General features: G+C 38.2%; 1 protein-coding gene across 1 annotated transcript; it reads left to right on the top strand.

Annotated features, from left to right (window-relative positions):
* Nucleotides 1–5,447: 5,447 nt before the first annotated feature.
* ezh1 (enhancer of zeste 1 polycomb repressive complex 2 subunit) lies at nt 5,448–21,441 on the top strand. Its single transcript, XM_079873090.1, has 20 exons — nt 5,448–5,776; nt 7,041–7,188; nt 9,665–9,784; nt 11,813–11,935; nt 12,317–12,434; nt 13,008–13,220; nt 13,799–13,901; nt 15,389–15,552; nt 15,861–15,952; nt 16,057–16,207; nt 16,742–16,923; nt 17,450–17,541; nt 17,668–17,696; nt 18,203–18,328; nt 18,619–18,797; nt 19,148–19,243; nt 19,328–19,409; nt 19,541–19,621; nt 19,711–19,795; nt 19,878–21,441. The coding sequence occupies exons 2-20, from the start codon at nt 7,054–7,056 to the stop codon at nt 19,933–19,935; spliced, it is 2,229 nt and encodes a 742-aa protein (XP_079729216.1). The 5' UTR covers nt 5,448–5,776; nt 7,041–7,053; the 3' UTR covers nt 19,936–21,441.
* The last annotated feature ends 496 nt before the right edge of the window (nt 21,442–21,937 follow it).

The raw sequence follows: 21,937 nt of genomic DNA, 5'->3' as shown, positions 1-21,937 counted from the left end.
GCTTATATCTTCCTCATATTGCTTCTGTATGGACAACTACAAGCAACACATCATTACATTTTTATAATGACATTTCTTTCAAATGTTAAACCACAACTGGCTTCTGTGGTAGGTCTCACAGTGTTTATTATTGTAGAGTTGAGTAAGCAGCCTCAATCCAAACAGATTGTTTCTTTGAATGTTTCTGGCTGGGATTCGGTTAACCTCATCTGGCTCTACAGGGGGTCTTACCCCAGGTGCTTTGGAGAGTGAACTGTGCTTCAGTGAGGAGGGGAAAGATAAAGACTGATGACAAATCCACCCCCTGAGCATTGGCTCAGAGGAGTGTCTACCCTCGCTATTGACGTACATAGAGCTACACCACTGCCATTGACGCATGTACACTATGACCACCAGTGGCGTGCACTCGGTACAGCTCAGGAGTGATGCAAGAGGAGAAAGTATCATTCCCTTAGAGTTTATGCACACACACACACACACACACAGCCACAGATGTACAAGTCAACGTCATCTGGCAATCCCCCCTCTCTCACTCAGCTGGACTTGGTCTGGTGCCTTGTGAAGTTCTGACGACCTAAATTACTTCCACATTTGATTCACATTAGTAAGGAGAGGCTTGTTTTTCACCCTTAATTGGTTTGCTCTGTTTGTAAAGCAGATTAAGTTAGAGGGACAGAAAACACAGGGTTTATTTACCAGTTCAGGACACTTACATTTCACAAAATTGGAGCTCCAAAAGGCAAAATCTGAAGACATACTTCCTGATGTATACAATAATGAATTTTACACATAAGAATAAAGCTGATTCGAATTCACGCAAATGAAGTTTAATAAATTCAAAAGTCATTTTTCCCCTATAGAAACACATGAAAATGCCCCTCAAGTCTATTGTTCTGCAATGGGATAAGTCAGTTGTTTTCAAACGGGTCACGAGCTGTGTAGTCCGATACATGAGACAAATGAATTTAATGAATCTTTCAAAAAGACAATCTCAGGAGTTTAGTTTGAATCCTTTAATGAATGAACTCTGAATCGGTGAATATTTAGAGACTATTTCCTCAATTGTTTTTTTCCCCCATGTTTTTTTCAAAAGTTATTTGTTTGTTTGTCATTTTCTTTGTTAAAAGTTTAAGTGGGTCCTATAGCATGAATCAGTTTGGGAACCTCTGTCTTAGGTCACTGAAGAGAGAAAATAATTATAGAGGAATTTAATGGTAATAATGCCACATTATTATAGGCTAATTAAAAATATGTGCAAGATTTTCCTTTTGTTTTCATACATCATTCTCATACAGAAAGCTTGTACACTTTTGCATTTACATGCTTTAAAGCCTCTGTATCTGGAGCTGTAAATGTCACAGCCCCTCTGATATTTCATCTCATCCTCTAAACTCTGACCTCAGAGCAAAGAGGCCATCCCTCACCCTCAGTACCTCACACACCGGCTGATACTAATCTTTATTTGACGAGCCAAAACCAACATCCAGGGTTTACACTGCACATAATTAAAAACTTTCCATAGATAAGACCTCCCTCTTATGTCTATCTTTCTGCCTGTGCTTGCTTCTGTTGTGAGGTCCAAGATAAACACCGGACTGGACTAAGAAAACCCCGTTAGGATGGGCCCATTACTGAGATAAGGGTGTGAGGAAAAATTGTGTTACCACTCTATCTATCACATACTGAACTGATGAGCAATTCCACCTCAACCCTACACCAACAAAAGAAGTTAAAACACCTGCACATTGCCAGTCTTTAGCCAAGTCTGCATAAGCTCAAACCAACACACACACAATGTCAGTATCAGAAAGTTTTAACTGTAAAAGAAAAGAAAAAAATCTGTAAACAGTACAAAAACTAAAAGTTCATTACAAATGTTCAGAATGTATCCTTACTTAAAGGGACAGTTCACCCGAAAATGAAAATGTACTCCCCTTTATGTTCCAAACCTGCATGACTTTCTTATGTGGAACACAAAATTAATTTTCTGAAGAAACTGTTTGGGCATTGACTTCCAAAAAACCCAGAGACAAAATCTCTTAATCTCTTATGTTCTTCAAGAAAGAAAGTCATACATTTTTAAAAGGACTTTTTTTTTTTTTTTTTTTTTGGTGAACTTGTCTACATCTACACTACGTCTTTTCTAGATGTAGGCCTATGAGTGTCACGGTATCACGTGCACTAAGCATGCAGTTTAAAGCGCATGCTCCACTATTGTCTATTTAAAAAAACTTTTTCCTAAAGCTATTGATCTGCGAAACCAAACCAAATACCAATTGTTCCTGCAACCATGACAACATTTTTTTTTTCTTAGTAGCCTAATGCTATATAGGCAGGGAACTTATACAGTCAATGGGATATTAAGCCAAAAACATATTGAAAATAAAAATCCCTATGTTTCAAACTTGACTTTCGTGAAACACAAAAGGAGTCCCCATTCTCTTTCATTGCATAGCCTACATGGCTATTTTTCCATACAAAGAATGGTGAATGAGACCGTCCGTCTGCCTAACATCTCCTTTTGTGCCAGACAGGTTTGGAACAACTTGAACTTGAGTAAGACTTTTTATTTTTGGGTAAACTGTCGCTTTAAAAAATAGGACCGAGATGTAACAATAAATGGCTATATGGCGACATCTAGCGGTATAAAAGTACACATATCACAACATCTGTCTGTCGAAAGCATTCTTTTATGAATCACACGTGAGCCAACAAGAACGCCCTCGAGAGATAGCGACGCAGTTTAATAGTAGGCCCTATATTGCTACTGCTATTAAACAATAAAATAAATAAATAAACAATAGTATAGTGAAAGCGTAGTAATGCAACAGCTACACATGCAACTAATAATAAAATAATGGATTATATATAGCCTATACACACACACTCCTTATAAGTTGCATGTGTAGCACTTGCATTACTACGCTATCACTCTACTATTTTTTTATTTTTTATAATTTTTTTTTTTAATAGAAGTATATAGGGCCTAGCCTACTATTAAACTGCGTTGCTATCTTTCGAGCGCGTTCTCGCTGGCTCGCGTGTGACGTGCAGAGAAGGGCAGAGTCTTCAGTGTAGCGCGGCGGGCGGACCTCACGCAGTATGGCAGGTGGGATTAGCATGTAAAACTACGGTTTGATTAACCATAAACATATTTTAGATATTTACAATTGTATTTCGACAAGTCATAGTTATATTTTGACTAGTCAGAATGATAATTAGAGATATCAGCAATTATAATTGCACTAGTAAGAAATTAAATTTGAGATATAATTTGAGAAATGTCTTCTTAGTCAAAAATCAGATTGAGATATCCATAATTACATTGCTGATGTATTTAGATGAGATTTGACAAGGAATAATTCCAATTCAAGATATCTCTTTAAGTTATGCCTAATCAAAAATCCAATTCAAGATATCTACAATTTAGTGGCCTGTCGTAGCTAGTGTCCTGAAATGAGTAGGCAAAGTCCTCACAGTTAAATTAATTATTTTAAATAAATCAAATCAAATCTAAATTCATATCCCAGACACTTAATATTGTCACATTTTCCTGGTTAAATATTACTTTACATTAAAAATATACAATTCTATTTTGTATTCAACTACGTAATTCTTTTGATTAAAACCAAGTAGGCCTATAAATCTCATCAAGTTAGTGTTTTAAGCATTTTTATATTTATTCCAAAATAATAAAACAATATATTTTATTTGTGAACTGATGTTCAGCTGTTCTAAGACAACTTATTTTCAGATCATCAGTCATGCTCAGTAAACACTGGTCACAGACACGAAGATGTAGGCCTATCTTTAATTTCCCCAAGCTGATTGCTCACTAAAAACCCGCACTGTCATCATGTTTTCAGACCATTTCAAGTTTGATTTCGGCATGACATAAAGCAGTGATATCTAAGTGAAAGAGCTGTTAACTTACTTTTTCATTAGCCTTCCCACTAACACCATCATTTTGTTCGTTCAGACTGATTCACGAACACAGAACACGCTCGAAAACAAGAGGCGTGAACCAATCCAATCATAACGCTATGGAGGCATTGCCTCCTCTCACGTGACTTTCCCCCATTCATTCTCAATTACCCCCATCAAATCCACCGCCGGCTTTAGGGGGTCTGTTAAAAGTCAACGGGCTCAGGGGAACCAAGAGGGACGCCGGCTCCCGCTGTAACTTTACCTGCTGGTGTCGCTATTAGACAGTGTTACTTTAGAAAAACAAGTGATTAAAACAGTCTTTAATGTCACACTTTGTTATATTTGCGTTGTTTCATTTTTGCAATATGGATTATTTTCTCATCCAATTTTTTTGAGGAGGCACTGTCTCCCTTGACTCTTCGAAGGAAACGCCCCTGCTACATTTGTAATTTGACTAGTAATACATTACTTTGAGATAAATTTGAGATATCTTTAAATTAGTATGATTCCTAGTAAAAAAACTAAACAATTATAGATATCTTTAATTACAATTTTTACTAGTTAAAACTAATTTCAGAAAATAGTTTCCAATGGAAGTCAATTGGAGAATATGACTATAGTGAGAATAACATTGTCGATATCTCAAATGTAGGCCTATTATGACTTGTCAGAATCATGTTGTAGATATCTTAATTCCAATTACGACAAGTCAAAATTGCAGAATAGATATCTGGATTTGAAATTTTGCCTGAATTACAACTAGTAGAGCCAGGAATATTAGGGATATTTTAAAGAATGTCAGTAACCTAACAGTTGATGCACCCCATTGACTTCCACAGTATGGGAAAAACATAGCCTACTAGGGCACATCAACCGTCTGATTCTTCAAAATATCTTCATTGGTTTTCAGCAGAAGAAAGAAACTCATACAGGTTTGGAACAACTTGAAGGCGAGTAAATGATGACAGAATTTTCTTTTTTTTTTTGGGTGAACTATCCCTTTAATGCTAGAACGGCTTGCCATAGCCTACTCGCTGCCCTCTGGAGGAAAACAGTACATGCTATGCTGCGGATCTCAAAGGAACCGTGTCAAAACAACAAGCATTGGATCCTCAAGCCAAGCCCCTTTGCGCGGAGACTTCTGTCTCTGCATATATTAACATCCACGTGTACATATCACGTCTACATATGATTGCTATAAAGCACACTATACTTACTTAAATGGTTTATATGGCAGACGTTTTTTTTGTCACCAGCACTTTCATATTTTAAATACTTAAAAAAAAATTTTTTTTTTAAAAGTATTGTAATAAAGCACGCTTTTAGGGACTACTACTACTACTACTACTACTAATAATAATAATAATAATAATAAACATATAGGCTATAATCATTATTATCATTCGGTTAATTATCATTTTTAATTCTGACAATTAAATGTCAGAGCTCATGCATATGTTTGTATTAAGTATTTTAATTATTCAGAAAATAAGTTGCATTATTAATTTCCTCCACAGTGCACTCGCAGCCTGTGGTCCAGCCAAAGAGAGCTGGAGTATGTTCATAATAAAGACGTCACCCTGTGCTTTGACCGTGCCAACCAAGTGCGCAGCTCTTAACTGTACAACTACAATCTCGACATGCTCACGGACGACCGAGGAATCCTCACATCCCCTGCGCTCGTCAACACAAACATTCTGGCACCGATATCTGCAGTGGGTCCGTAGCCAGGACACCGTTTTTCACTATAGGACGTTTGTTTTTGGGCACGCGGACTTCTTTGCTGCGCACTTGAAGCCGAAGCTGATTCGCGAGGATTTAAAGGAAGGAGAAGCCAGGGACTCTTAAGGTATTTCAAACTGCGACAGCGATAATAAGTATCGTTATCCAGCATGTGCGAGAGAGAAAGAGCACGTGCGCACGACATGTTTAAATCGTCTCAGCGTGTGTCGTTTGCTTCACAGCGTCTTCACAGTGCAAATATTTTCAACGTGTGGCGTTGTTGACGCTTAGCGTCCTTCATTATGAACGCTTTCGTTCGTGGCCCGTGTAGCCTTACGCCATTCATTTTCAAACCTTTCATATTTCATTTTAGTTTCTCGAAAGTTCGAGAAAACAGTATTTGAAGGTTGAGAAATGGTGAAAAGTGTACTACGCACTTATCCGCACCGTGGTGAAATGAGCTCGCGAGAGAGACACGCCCACTTCCAGTGTGTACGCGCGAGGAGCGCGTGTTTTTCAGTGCAGTGTCACTTGGATGCTGTTTGCATAACCAGTTTTGCTCTCTGACAGCCAACGCGTTCTTGTCATATCAATTAAGTGATTATCGAGTTAAGTACTTAAGTACTAATCTGAATTGGATACCTTTAAATGGTGTATAATGCGGAATGCTAGTTGTGTTTTGTGAACTGCAGGGGGCAGTGAGTGAGTCCTATGTCGAGTCACTACTGAATGATAAAGTTTGAGTCATGAATGCGATTTATAGGTCCCTTGAGTGTGTGTGTGTCTGTGAAAGAGAATGAGTCACTTCTGACGGGAACCCTTCTGGAAGGTGCTGTTTATCACATCCCAGAGAATATGTTTCACATGAAGAGGATATTGAATCGTACGAATAAATATGAATACATTTTATGCACAATTATTATATGTATTTACAATTATATTTTTAGACTGAAATTTCTGGTAACACTTTGTTTAGGGTCCAATTATCAGTATTAACTGGTTGCTTATTTGCATAAATATTACTAGGATATTGGCTGTTTATTAGTACTTATAAAGCACATATTAATGCCTTATTCAGCATGATCATATTCTACATCCCTTAATCCTACCTAAATATAACAATTACCTTACTAACTCTTAATAAGTGACCACATTTCAAATATATATAGGCTATGAATTAATTAAACATACACACACACACATTGTGTAATGTATTATACATTTTGGACAGAAATTTTAGACAGTAATGAATTTGAAATATTTTTTTTTATCCTAACTTGTATTTGTTGTACATTTTATAAAATCCTTAAACATTCAGTTTTTTCCCCAGCTTTATGTCAGTGTTTTCTGAATGTGAGCTAAACTATATGTTTTTTTATTACATACATAAGCATTGCTCCTGCGATGGAGGAGGTGTCAGGTCCCCGGTCCTGCACTGCAAAGCCTCCCCGCAGTCTGCTGGAATGGAAGAAGAGAGTCAAGTCTGAGTACATGAGATTAAGACAGTTGAAACGCTTCCGCAAAGCTGAGGAGGTCAAGGTAGAAGGCCTTTTGCAGTTGCTTTTTTTTTTTTACTCTTCTTACTTTTACTCTGTCAGACCTCTCACTATATTTTATTCTGTATTTTTCTTTTCTCACTTCTCACAAAGTTTTTTATACACTACTGTTCATAAACTTTTTTTTTTTAAAGAAATTAATACTTTTATTCAGCATAGGTGCATTAAATAGATAAAAAGTGACAGTAAAGACATCTATAATATTACAAAAGATTTCTATTTCAATAAATTCCTTTAAAAAAACAACAACATTCTATTCATCAAAGATTCTGAAAAAATGTATCACAGCTTTCAAAAAATATACACATTGTCACCATTCCATTCAGTTTATTTAGTTTCATGGACTTTCAGTTTGTTTTAATTTGTCACGTGTCTTTGTTCAGATTACCGCCACTCATCCGTCTCCTTGGTTACCGTCATTATTAGTTCATATGCGTCAGCTGTGTTTGATTTATTATCCTCGTTTGAGTTTACTACTTAAGTTGTTCCTTTACCTGCACCTACTTGTTGGGGATTATATGAAAAGTAAACTTTGTGTTGAAACCTCATTCTTCGGTGTCTTCTTCTTCCTGCCTACATACACCGTAACAGATGACCGGACCAAACATGGATCGGAACGCTAAGTTCCTCAAGGTGGCTCAGGAGAGCACAGGCTTTCTTTCCTTTTCTGCTCGTTTTTTTCATCTTGCCGTCATCTGCCCTCTCAACGACGAGAACCTGAAGACCACGGAGAATGCGCAAGAGCCCCCCGCAAACGTTGAGGGACCACCCGCCGTGACGTGTGAGCCAGAGCCTGATGCCAAGAGGACAGAGTTCACCATCGCCTAGAAAGTTGAGTCCTCCAGCCCTATCACTGCTAGAAGCTTGCAGCCCTGCGCCATCTCTGGAGATGCCCTACCGGGACGTCAAGCCGCAGGTCGAGCAACCATCAGCAGCGCCAGCACTTGAGGATCCTGCGGCTCTGCCTCCGGCCTCGGATCCCTTCGCTCCATCTCGGTCTGTTGACCTGTCGGCTCCGTCCTGGCTCCTTCCACCTTCGGCTCCACTAGGGACCCTCGGCCTAGTGACTCCACCGGGTTCCCTCGTCTCACCGGCTCCCCCTTGGTCAGTCATCGCCCTACCTACGCCACGGACATACGGGCCATCTGTTGCACTCCGTCCCTTCTCCCCTACGGCTGCAGTGGGCTCCTTCCTCCCATCAGCATCACCTCTGTCCTCAGTCTCAACGGCATCACCCCAGTCCTCGGGGACTCTGGCTCAACCTATGATGCTCGTCTCCGTGACATTGCACCAGCGATGTCGCTCAGCTCCTCCAGCAGCCCTCCGTCTGCACCTTCGGATCCGGGGCACTCGTCTTCGTTGGTCATCGACAGCCACAACTCCCAGAAATCGACAGCCACAACTACCACATCTTGGCTCCTTCCGCCTTCGTCCCAGCCGTGGACTGTCGGCTATGTAGAACTCTGGCTCAGACTTCCTCCACCTGTACCATCTGGGTCTCGTTGTCCTGCCATCACCAGCCCTTTGTATGGTCGTCCTGCTATCATCAGCCCTTCGCCACATCCTCGCCCTCCTCTGGAACTCCCCATGCACCCCCACATACCTCCCTCTGTCTTTGTTCCATTACGGCGCGAGGTCGCACCTTGCCAGAGGGGGCTTTCTGTCACCATTCAGTTTAGTTTAGTTTCGTTTTCATTGACTTTCAGTTTGTTGTTATTTGTCACGTGTCTTCCTTGTTCAGATTCCCGCCACTCATCCGTCTACTTGGTTACCGTCATTATTAGTTCAAATGCGTCAGCTGTGATTAATTATCCTTGTTTGAGTTTACTACTTAAGTTGTTCCTTCACCTACACTCCTTGTCCGGTGAGTGTGAGTGTGAGTGTCCTGCTACCTGTTCTGATGTTACCTTTTGGGGATTAGATGAAAAGTGAACTTTTGTGTTGGAACCTTATTCTTCGGTGTCTTCGTCTTCCCGCCTACATACACCGTAACACAGATGTTTTCACCATTGATAATAATACTAAATGTTTCTTGAGCAGCAAATCCTCATATTTAGACTGATTTCTGAAGGATCATGTGACACTGAAGAATGGAGTAATGATGCTGAAAATTTAGCTTTGCCATCACAGGAATAAATTACATTTTAAAATATATTCAAATAGAAAACAGTTATTTTACATTTTAATAATATTACTGTTTTTAATGTATTTTTGATTTAATAAATGCAGCTTTGATGACCATAAGAGACCTCTTTCAAAAACAGAAACATTTTTACATACCACAAACTTGAACGGTAGTGCATATCTTTTAGATTTTTTCACCATTCTACTTTCTTTTATTTTTCTCAATATTTTTCTATGCCATTCTAATTTCGTAAATGTATCTTCCAATGCATGTAATTCAGTCTTTATAACTATTAGGCTGAGTCTTTTTGTGTGTGTGTGTGTGTTTTTCTCAGGCTCTATTCCAGTCGAATCGCCTTAAGATTGAAGGAAGAACTGAGCTGCTGAATGAGGAATGGTCCAAGCTCCGAATCCAGTCCATTCCTCTGTCCACAACCTCTCTGCCCAACAAAAAGGCAAGAATGACACAGCCGGGGACCTTGACTACCACTAACCGCTGTCAGTCATCCTGCATCTGCTCTATGACACTAGATCGCTTTACAGTGAATTGAACCTGCTGCTAATTCAGCACAAGACTGTCCCCTCTAGCTGATTTATGAGCTGAATCAATACATAGTCAGCTTTGCCTTGCCATTTTCCAAACCTAATTTATTCAAACAAAATGCCAGTAATGACTCAAGATCAGGTGCCACAGTTTGCCTTCTTATTTCCTGCAGTACCCACTTTATCATATCCTACCTGACAAGTGTTTAGATCAACTTAATGATGTTATTAATGGACTTACTGTGGCACAGTTAACCTCTAATTAATTAGTCCGGGCAAATATTACCAGTAGACCGGTAAAAATGCAGCAAAGTGGGATTTTCTTTTCACTTTATAAAATTGCTCTGTTGCCAAAAATGTATTTGTATGTTTGCCAAGTGTGCGCTCAATATCTAAAACTCCTGTGATATCCACAATAAAAGCAGCCGGCAGGCACAGCAAAGCTTAGTTCTCTGTGGAAAACAGAGAGACTGCTCCACATACCAGCACAGCTGGATCCTGCATGCAACAGTTCTGCAAAACAATACCATACTTTAAGTTCTTTAGATACACCAAACCAAATATTTTTTTGATTAGTGGATTATGATCACAAATCACAATTGCAAATGTATATCCACTAGTACACATTTGTACCCAATTTGATTCTTCTGTCTAGTAGTTTGTATCACTGATTTGGTGTAATATTTTAAAGGGATAGTTCACCCCCAAAATTTAAACACTTTCATTATTTATTCACCTTCATGTTGTTCTAGTATGACCCCCCCCCCCCCCCCCCCCCCATGCAATTACAGTAAAGCGGGACTGATGCTTTCAAGCTTCAAAAAGGACACAAGAAAGTTATATAGGAATCATAAATGGTCTGTATGATTAGTGCATTATTTTCCTTCTGAAGCCATACAAGCTTTGAGTGATGAACAGACAAAAAATATAAGTCTCTAGCACTTTTGATATCCACCTTTGATCTCATTACCATGTTTATGAGAGAAACATTTATGAATTGTGAATCTTTTCAATGAATCAGTTGATCTAGTACACAAAACTGGTCTAAATACATAGTTAAGTCATGAAACTCTTACCGTGCACTGATTTGTTCCTCTAGCGGACTAGCGCAATGGCATTAGCCAGCCAGGCGTACTTCCTAATCCACATAACCACATATATTTCATACCCTAGCCTGCGATCTCCCTGCTGCACGATTATGAAAACGTCTGTTTACCCCTCCTCCTCCCCAGTGCCACCTGTAGAGATCTGCTATAGGGGTTTTAATATATTCTTGCAGCAACAGTACTTTATGCATGTTATTTTGACTAAGGTGAACAAATTCTTGTATTTGCTCAGCAGCGTAGCAGATTTTGTCCGCCAAAATCAAGCGTATGTACATTCCATGCCCCATGCCAATACATGCTGGTTAAATAATTCACGCATGATTGAAATGATTTTGCCACAAATTAGCCTCATTAGTTCAACTTGATTCAAACGATTTACAACTATAATATGGCTTTAGAAAATTCAGACTTGGATTACAGTGCATGCATTGAAAATACTACTTTTATTATGTTTGTACATCCTTTTTGAAAGCCTCAGTCCAAATATTTATTGTAAAATGCATGGAAAGGAGTGACAAATTTAGAAATTTAACATTTCTTCTTTTGTTTTCCTGATAAAGTAAGTAATTTCGGTTTGCATTAGCATGATGGTAAATTATTACAGAATTAAAATTTTTGGGTGAAAATTTCCTTTAATAGTAGATAAATATTTATTTTATTCAGTGATCTTTTTGTAATCTGAGAAATTCAAATTCAACTAATATAAAATTAATATTTTCAAATTACATTGGCTAATTACTATATATAACAGTATATAACAGTTCTCTAATAGTTTTGTGTGACACTTTGACTTATCATCTGTTTTCCTGTGTTCCTTTTCTTTTCCGATCACAGTTGTGCATGGTAGAGTTTGGCTTTCCGTCCTTTCCGAACCAGGCAGTTGCCATGCGTCCCTTGACAACTGTTGCTGGGATACCATTCATGTACTCCTGGTCCCCTTTGCAGCAGAACTTCATGGTACTGGATGTGGACAATAAACACACACACACATTAACACATTAAAAGCACTCAATCGTGATGCAGAATAAGAAGGAGAGAGAAAAGCATCATTTTATGGCACTGGTCATTTTGAAAGTAGGTCACCCTGCAGCAGCGCATTCACATGTTCTGACAGCCCTAAGCATGTGTTTTTGAAATCATCTCCCAGGTAGAGGAGGATGTGCGTCTTTAAACGCCTACACTCGCTTACAGGCACAAATATAGGCATATACAAAAACACCCACTCGCAATACACATTTACAATATCGTGCATTTCTCTCTCATTTAAAAAACTCACTAATGCAGTGAAAAATCACAGCCTTCTTCCTAACATCTTTTCCCCCTCTTTTTGTTTCTGAGGTGGAAGATGAGACGTTTCTGCATAATATCCCCTACATGGGAGACGAGGTGTTGGAACAGGATGAGGCTTTCCTGGAAGAGCTTATTGACAATTATGACGGGGTGCATGGTGACAGAGGTGAGCATCACAAAATACTGTACGTATTACCAGAGGCGTCACTAGAACTGAATCTCTTTTAGAAAGACCTGAACGTTTTAAAGACGCAAGAGTAAAGAAAGTGAATAAGTTTCAATAAAAATTGCTATAAAATTATTTGACAGTTATTACCATGTTATTCAACCACTTAATCCTAACATATACTACCATCAAAAGTTTGGGCTGCATTTTTTGATGGAAAATACAATAAAAACAGTCATATTGTGAAATATTATTACAATTTAAATGAACTGTTTTCGATTAAAATACAGTTTATTCCTGTGAATCAAAGCTGAATTTTCAGCATCAGTATCACATGATCCTTCAGAAATCAGTCTAATATTTCTTATTATTATCAGTTTTGAAAACGGTTGTGCTGCATAACATTTTTTCAGGATTCTTTGATGAATAAAAAGTTCAGCATTTTTTCAATAGTAACCTAAACTTTTCTGTAGTAATGTAATGCTGTTCCAGTTGTGATATCAATATATCATATGTTTGTGAATGTTAGACCGGCAGTGTGGTGTACATAAGTATCTTGTACCTTGATAACAGAGGGAGGATTCATAAATGATGAGATCTTTAAGGAGCTGGTGGAGGCATTGAGCCAATACTCAGACCCAGAGGAAGAAGAGGAGGAAGAGCCCAGAGAGAGAGCAGAGAATAAGGAGGAGGAGGAGGATGAGCAAGGCATGCAGAAAAGTGCTGCAGAAGGACCAGAGGAGTCAATTGTTGGCTTCTTCAAGAGAAAGAGGAGCACTGCTGAAGGTGAGTTGGTTTTGAACAGAAAAAATAAATAAAATAAAATTGGATAAAGCTATTATTTGTTTGTTTAAATTATTTCATTTAATTGTATTCATTTTTAAAGGAAAGTTGAGTTTACCGACTAATAACCTGAATTGTGTAATGGTATTGTGTTTTTTGTATTTTGTACAAAACCAATTGTATTTTGATCTTTAAACCAATAAATAAATTAAGTTTAATGGCCATATGTTGTGTCAAATTACCATAGAATTAGGGCTTTTAAAAGACAATTTGCAGTTGAATTTCACTGGTTGAACAACAAATAGACTAGAACGCACATGTGTTGCCCATCAGTGTGTCAGTGTCTGCGTGCAATTGTTTGCTCTGAGCGTCGCCTCTATTCCCTGTGAGAGCTGGGTAAACCTGTTTGTTCACTCAGTTTGTTTTAGGCCAGAATCCCATTACAGTACACACTGACCCTTACGCCACAGCAGGGGAAACATGCACACACACACACACACACACTTAAACACTAGTCTGCTTTTACTTTATAAGTCAAATTCCGGACAATGTTGATTTTATTAATGCTTTTCCATCACCAGGAAGAGAGCTGTCCACCAATAAGAAGATTCCTCACGACAAGATTTTCACAGCTATTGCGTCCATGTTTCCATACAAAGGCACCATGGAGGAGCTGAAGAACAAGTAGGCCACACTATTGAACATCTGAACTCTTTGTGTGTGTGTGTGTGTGTGTGTGTGTGTGTGTGTGTGTGTGTTTAGACTTCCCTTTTAGAAAGGAATGAGATTAGAATGTGAAACAGGCCGGATTCAAACCTGCCTCTCCCAAATGTGCAACATGTAGAGCATGTGCGTCGATCCCACGACATCTGTCAACATCTGATCTCCTTAATAGTGAAACTTTAGTATATGCAAATGTGAACTGTGTATTTGAATAACTCTTTTCAAATATTTCTTTCTTTTCTGATTCTGAAGACTCCCCTGTCTTCCATTATTTGGACAAACAGGAGAGCTTGTTTTAGACGGATTTTCAGTTCAGTCCAGTTAAATCCAATTCATTTCGGTTTAACTTATTTTGATTTAATCTCAAAGTTGCACACAATGTGAACAATGCAGTCCCCCCAAATAAGCTTTATTCAACAAGCTTATACAACCATAATGGCAAACCTAACATGCATGCACATTCTTCACTTGAGTAGGAAAGAGTATGTCATGCCAATTTAAAGCCGTGGTAAATGAAGGTTCATGGGAAGCTCCTCTGGCTCTGCTGTCAGCTGGCTGTGCAGCCCTCGCAGCAGCAGTGGAAACAAAAACCCGTCACAGTCTGCATTATCATCCAACTGTTTACTGTTTCATGTCATCATTGTTCATTCCACCAGCTGTGCTCATTTTATTTCTTTCCGCTGGCTGGGGGAAATCTGTGGGCGAGAGTTGTATTAAATGCCCTGATTTGTTATTGTAAAACTAATTCAGCACTTTAAAGGGACAGGTCATCCATAACAGAATATTCTGTCATCATTTTATTCACCCCAAACATTATTTCTTTTTTTTTCTTGGATCAAAAAATACATTGAATACACATTCAAAATATAAATTACACACAAAATTACAGTTCATACTAGTGACCATGGCTGTTAATAATGTTTTTTGAACAACACGAGGGTCAGTAAGTAGCCTTTAAGGAAAGTGTTACCCTTAATTTTTTGGGTGAACTAATGCTAAAAGTATCTACTGATCTTTGACACCATAAAAATAGGACACTAGGTCAAATTGATTCACATACTCTAAATCCTCATATAATGCACTGATCTCCCACATACACTACCATTCAAAGATTAGGGGTCAGTAAGTCTTTATTTCGTGAATACTTTTATTGACAAATGATCAATGATACATACAATTATCAAAAGTGACAGTAAAGACATTTATAATGATACAGATTTATACTTCAAATAAATGCTGTTCTTTTGAACTTGCTATTCATCAAATAATCCTTAAAATATGAATCATGGTTTCCATAATAATATTAAGCAGCACAACTGTTTTCAATATTGATGATAATAATAATAAAGGTTTTTTGAATATCACACGTCCATACAGTTTTAGATTTGCAATTTTGTTTTGCTGCTATTGCAAGTAATAATGTAACTGTATTTTTCTCTCTCTTGCAGGTATAAGGATCTCCTGGAGCCATCCAGCCCTGTGAAGTTGCCTCCTCTCTGCACGCCCAGCATAGACGGCCCCTTTGCCAAATCTGTTCAGAGAGAGCAAAGTCTGCACTCTTTTCATACACTTTTCTGTCGCCGCTGCTTTAAATACGACTGCTTCTTGCACCGTAAGACATTATAATGTTCTTCTCTAGTCTGCAATGCAAATTATTTTGATGTTTTATTGTCATATTGTACAGTCTTGATCAGTGAATCAAACACACAGATAGCTGTTTAAAACAGCCATTAAAGTTAGTCTCAAATGATCTGATCACAAGTGGTCAGCCAAGATTTATACTACAAATAGTCACACATGTTTTTGACTGCCTCCAAATGGGGTTTTGGGCCTTATTTACCACTGTATTTAGTGCTGACCACTTGTGATTGAATCTCTCGGAATGGACGTAAATGAAACGCTCATGTTGTTTGTGCTCAGCTTTCCATGCATCTCCTAATGTATATAAGAGGAAGAATAAAGAGATCCGAATGGAGACAGAGCCCTGTGGACTGGACTGCTTCCTGCTGCAGGTACAGTTTTCTAACGATTTCATGACTTTACTGTCAAGTTATAATTGAATTAGAACCTATTTACTTATTAATAATCTTTATCTTTCACCCTTCTTTGGTCACAGAAAGGGGCAAAAGAGTTTGCTGATCTAAACATACTGAGGTCTCAAAGGCCCCGGCATCGACGCCGACAGCCCCGCCCCTCAAGTTCATGTGGCCGCACAGGCTCCGGTGAGGAGGGAAAAGGAGACAGCGACCACGATACCAGCTCCTCAGGTACACACACACCAATGTGCATAAACACAAACATACAAAACAAAATGTGCATATCCACACCTTAATGTACAGTCACAGTGGATAAAGGGTTAATAAAGGCTAAAATAACAAACTTTCCATTGCTAAAAATAGAATTGCCATAATAAAAAAAATAACTCTTGTCCCATTGAGGTGAGTTGTAAATGGAAGCTTGTTTCCGCCACACAATAAAAAAAGAAAAAAGGTTATTGCAACTTTTTATGTCACAATTCTGACTTTTTTTCTCAGAATTGAGAGGTAATATCTCGCAATTCTGACTTTATAAGACACAATTGCGACTTTATATCACGCAATTCTGAATAAAGATGTAAACTCAAAATTGTGAGATGAAAAAGTCGCAGTTATCTTTTAAAATGTTTTATTCTGTGGTGGAAACAAGCTTCCATAGCTGTTTGACTGTATTGCACCAGAGCATTTATAATGATACAGATTTCTACTTCAAATAAATGCTGGATAAAAACCTCACATTTACCTGTGTGAATGTTCGTGTGTCAGAGAGTAACTCTCAGTGTCCCAGTCCCACCAAACTGAGACCAGGAGGGGAAGGAGCAGAGGAGTCCAAGCCGCCTCCTCAGTGGGGCGGAGCAGAGGAGTCTCTGTTTAGAGTCCTGCACGGCACATATTACAACAACTTCTGCTCTATTGCACGACTGATTGGCACCAAGACGTGTAGAGAGGTATGTTCAAAAATCACAAAGAACAGGTGGTCAAATATGTAACTTTTGCTACAAGTTTTATAAGCAAATCATGCTTGTTTGATGATGTACCTTTGTAAAGGAGTACATTACTGCAGATTTAAAGTGAATGCAATTATATTGAAAGTGCATAAAGTTCTACAGAATTTACTCAAAAGCAAAGACTGTTTAAATGTAGGGCTGTGTGCATGTGTGGCTGTGAGTTTTTCCCAGAAAGACATGTGGTTTGGCTGACTGGAAATGTGATTACCTCAAATCGTGTGTTTTTCTTTTATTTAGGGAATGGTCCAAATCTTTTTCTAGAAGAGCCTTGTTTTCAGAGTGTGTGTGTGTGTGTGTGTGTGCGAGCTCATATGGCAAAGATCAACATGATAATGAGTGGTTACGTCTCAGTTGGGTTTCAAAGTACTGACTAACGCCCATTAAGTGTTGCGGTGTGTGTGTGGGGGAATGTACATGTTGCAATGCTCTGTCTGTGCTTGCTTATGTCTCTGTGTGTTTGTGTCAGGTCTACGAGTTTGCAGTGAAAGAGATGCTGGTTCACCGTGTTCCCCTGGAGGATGGTGGGATCTCACCTCAGAAGAAAAAACGAAAGCACAGGCAAGATATTCACACACACTCTCCACCTTCACCTGGCAATCAGATTCATGCTGTAGTAAGATACGAACATACGAAGATACAAAATACGAACACTAGAGTTCAACAGTGTTTTTGTTTTTTTGATAGATTATGGGCAAAGATACAGCTGAAGAAAGGTAAGACTCTCAACTGAAACACCAGACTGAGACGTGGTTTCAGTGGCTTGGCAGGTTCAGGAATGGACAAACAGAAGGAAAAGTCATGGAGACTTGGGGCGATTATGACGTTATGGCTGGCGATTAGTAGTCAGACAAATTATTGCAATTATTAAATTAATGGTCTGTTTTGTTTATGTGCATTACATTGTAAGCTTATACAACATGGCAAAAGGCCTATTATCTGTAGTCAATATAATTCAGTTCTAAAATATTAAATTCTACTACATATACTTATTGAATATACAAAATTGCAGTAATGTTTTACAATAGGTTACAACAGTTATTAGTTAATGCATTAAGTATTATGAAATAACAGTGAACAACAATTTACAGCATTTATTTATCTCTGTTAATGTTAGAAAGTTTTTTTTTTTAAATTTATTCATTTATTTATTTTTTTAATCTTTATGCAGCAATCACAAATGACTGGATTACTCTTCTTTATCTCCCTGTTTGTTGTGCAGACAACTCATCCAATCAAGTGTACAATTATCAGCCATGTGACCACCCTGAGCACCCGTGTGATAGCTCCTGTCCATGTGTGGTGACACAAAACTTTTGTGAGAAATTCTGCCTGTGCAATCGAGAGTGTGAGTTCAACACAAATGAACATGCACACACATGCAAATACATGAAGTATAGACATGAGTAATGAGTTCCTTAATATCTGCACACCACTAGGGGGCGACAACAAAACAACATCAGATCACTAGTGATGCATTGCGGTGAAGAAATTAAACACTTTCTTTAAAAAGTCCCCATACCATTTTGACCTCCGCTCAAATGATGTCATTTTGAACATTTATTTATTTTATTTTAGTTACATCTCAAACATTCACAGGTCACTGTGACCTAGTTTTGCTCTGTGTTTTGGTTCTAGGTCAGAATCGGTTTCCTGGCTGTCGCTGCAAGACTCAATGTAACACCAAGCAGTGTCCGTGTTACCTGGCGGTGCGGGAGTGTGACCCTGACCTCTGCATGACCTGTGGGGCCGCAGACCACTGGGACAGCATACAGGTCTCCTGCAAGAACTGCAGCATCCAGAGAGGACTCAAGAAGGTATGAACGAACTACTTTTCAGAGACACTGAATAATCAACACGTGTGTCTGTCTGTCTATCTGTCTGTGGTGGACAGTAACAAATGTATGTTCTTATTAGTGCTGACTTCTGACTAGTGCTGGCTAGAAAATATATGTGTGGTGCATCAATCAGTACTTTTTACTTTTACTGGAGTAATATTTTAATAGGGTATCTATACTTTTATTACTCGAAGTACTTGATTTGTGTACTTTGTCCACCACTGCTATCTATCTATGTAGTTTTCATCCAGTATGGTATATGCTGACAATCAAAGTGAAATAACTGAAGATGCTTTAGTCATGTGAATGTTGTTTAACCTGTTTGCCAGCACCTGCTCCTGGCCCCATCTGATGTTGCAGGGTGGGGTACATTTATCAAAGAGCCAGCCCAGAAGAACGAGTTAATCTCTGAGTACTGTGGAGAGGTGTGTGGAAATAAGCATTAGATTCTGTGATTCTTCTGTTACATTCTTAGTGATCTGATTAATGCATTGTGTGTGTGTGTGTAGCTTATTTCCCAGGATGAAGCAGACCGGAGGGGCAGAATCTATGACAAGTACATGTCCAGCTTTCTGTTCAACTTGAACAATGGTACTGGCTTGATTCATTATATTATATTATATTATATTATATTATATTATATTATATTATATTATATTATATTATATTATATTATATTATATTATAAATTGGTTTTTACAAGTGTTTTCATTTTATTCCAGACTTTGTAGTGGATGCCACCCGAAAGGGGAATAAAATACGATTCGCCAACCACTCTGTCAACCCCAACTGTTACGCAAAAGGTACTTTATTTCATCATATAATTATCAATGTGCAAAGACAACACTGAATTGAAGCTATTAATCATGTCTGACACTGGTCATTATTGCAGTTGTCATGGTTAACGGTGATCACCGCATTGGAATCTTTGCCAAGCGCTCCATACAACAAGGAGAAGAGCTCTTTTTTGATTACAGGTAGGTTTTGTTAAACACTCATATATGCAATCTAATGAGATTGATGATTTTGTGACGTTATTTTATTTTTCCTGTTTCTTAGGTACAGTCAAGCGGATGCATTGAAGTATGTGGGCATTGAGAGGGAAACCGACGTGTAGATATGCATCTTGAGCGTGTCCGCATTTAGCTGGTAACATGTTTGCCTACCCACAATGCTTTGCACTTCGCTGAGGGTGAGATTTAAGAATTCCCATGAGGCATGATTTTGTAACGACATCACAGATCTGATGATGCATTCAGAGGGGTGTCACTATCTTAACCTGTGGTTTAACTGAATTGTCTGAACGAGCGTTTTTGTGTACTTTTTTTTGTGATGATGTTTGTAATGACATTGAAGAAACCAAAAGGCGTCCTCAAATCGACAAATCCACTCCTCCACATTTGCACTATATCGCCAATTCCACAGGATATTGATAGGTGGCATCATTTTCTCTGTCATGGAAGGAAGAATGCCAGTTCAGACAATTGTTTTGAAGTTTTTTTGTTTTGTAATACATTCAATCTCTCCGTTCAAAAGGCTCTGTAAACCGTTTTTTAAAAATAGCTATAACCTCTATATGCTCAATATATATTAACTGAAAACTGAATGCATCACACCTAGCCGTCGTTGTTGTTTCTGGTCAAAATATTCGGTAGTGCAAAACATCAAGCAATATTTCATTGTTACATTTGCACTTATAGTCAGTCAGGTCAGTATCTTCTCTTTCTAGAATAAACTTCAGTAAACTTGTCTGCAACCTGATGTCATTTGATGTTAGCCTGTTACTGTAATGTGCATTGCTCTTGCAGTCCCTATCTATCTATCTATCTATCTATCTATCTATCTATCTATCTATCTATCTATCTATCTATCTATCTATCTATCTATCTATCTATCTATCTATCTATCTATCTATCTATCTATCTATCTATCTATCTATCTATCTATCTATCTATCTATCTATCTGCTGTAAGCTGCTTGCTGTATTGCACAAAGCTGGCTCATGTTGTCAGATTACTATTCTAACTAACATAGCACTAAGGCAGTTAATCTTCATTTCTGCTTAAACTGTATGAGGTTAAATATTGTTAATGTTGTGTAGAAATAAACAAAACAAGTAACCATATAAACCGACAGACTGAATGTGAACTGTGAGCTAAAGGATATTGTTTAGCAGGCTTTTTTAAGAGTGAGTGTACAAAATAGGCCTAACAAGGGTTAGGGTTTTGGTTTCATTGTACCATTTTATGTAAAATAAAGAGCTAAACCAAATTACCATATTTGTTTAATATGCCCTAGATTGTAACGGCACTTCACATGTCCACTAAATGGAAATATGGACAATATGCTGAGAAAATAATTCCTAGTGTCTTTAGTTGCATTTTTATCTGAACTATTTTGTGCTTCATATTTATCCCAAAACATTGATGCCCACAGAAAAGAGCTTTCTCAAAAAGTCGAGTGCTATCGAATTTACAGATGTGTTTAAAAGCAGGTATACATGTAGAAAATGTAGTGATGTGTTTGACACGTTTAACTCAAGACATGAATCATGTCTGCGTCTGCCTGAAATGATTCATTATAGAAAGAGTCCGTTTCCTTCAGACTTTTTATTAAAGTGTCATTTGGGATGTGTTGTTTCTACAGTCATGGTCATTTACAGTGAGAATGACAATCAAAACCAGAACTAAAGAATGAAGAAAACTCAAAATGAACACCTCGTCACACCTGACCACAAAGCTGAAATTACCTCCTTGTAAGACTTTGAGGGATAGCATTATAATGTTTTTGTCTGATCTCACAAAGCTAGTTGATCTTTTGCCTTGGGCGTTATCACAGGAATAATTTCGGCAGATGTTTCACATTCACAGGACCTACAATTACCCTGAATCAACCTCATGGGCACAGTGGTAATAAAAGATGATTGCGATCACCTCAACATAAGACTGAATCTACAACCTTTGTGTTAGTAGCTCTAAAGTCAAAGTTAGCATGAAGCATTCATATACTCTCAGCAGATGCCATTTTCTCTATCCATCAAAAGTTCAGGGTCTTTGAGTCTCTTATTCTCACAAAGACTGCATTCATTTGATCCAAAATTCTGTAAAACAGTAATAATG

This window comes from Squalius cephalus (genome assembly GCF_949319135.1).
Source record: "Squalius cephalus genome assembly, chromosome: 1".
NCBI classification, from domain to species: Eukaryota; Metazoa; Chordata; class Actinopteri; order Cypriniformes; family Leuciscidae; genus Squalius; species Squalius cephalus.
Note: the sequence above shows the minus strand (reverse complement) of the source record. Positions and strands in the feature narration are given on the sequence as shown.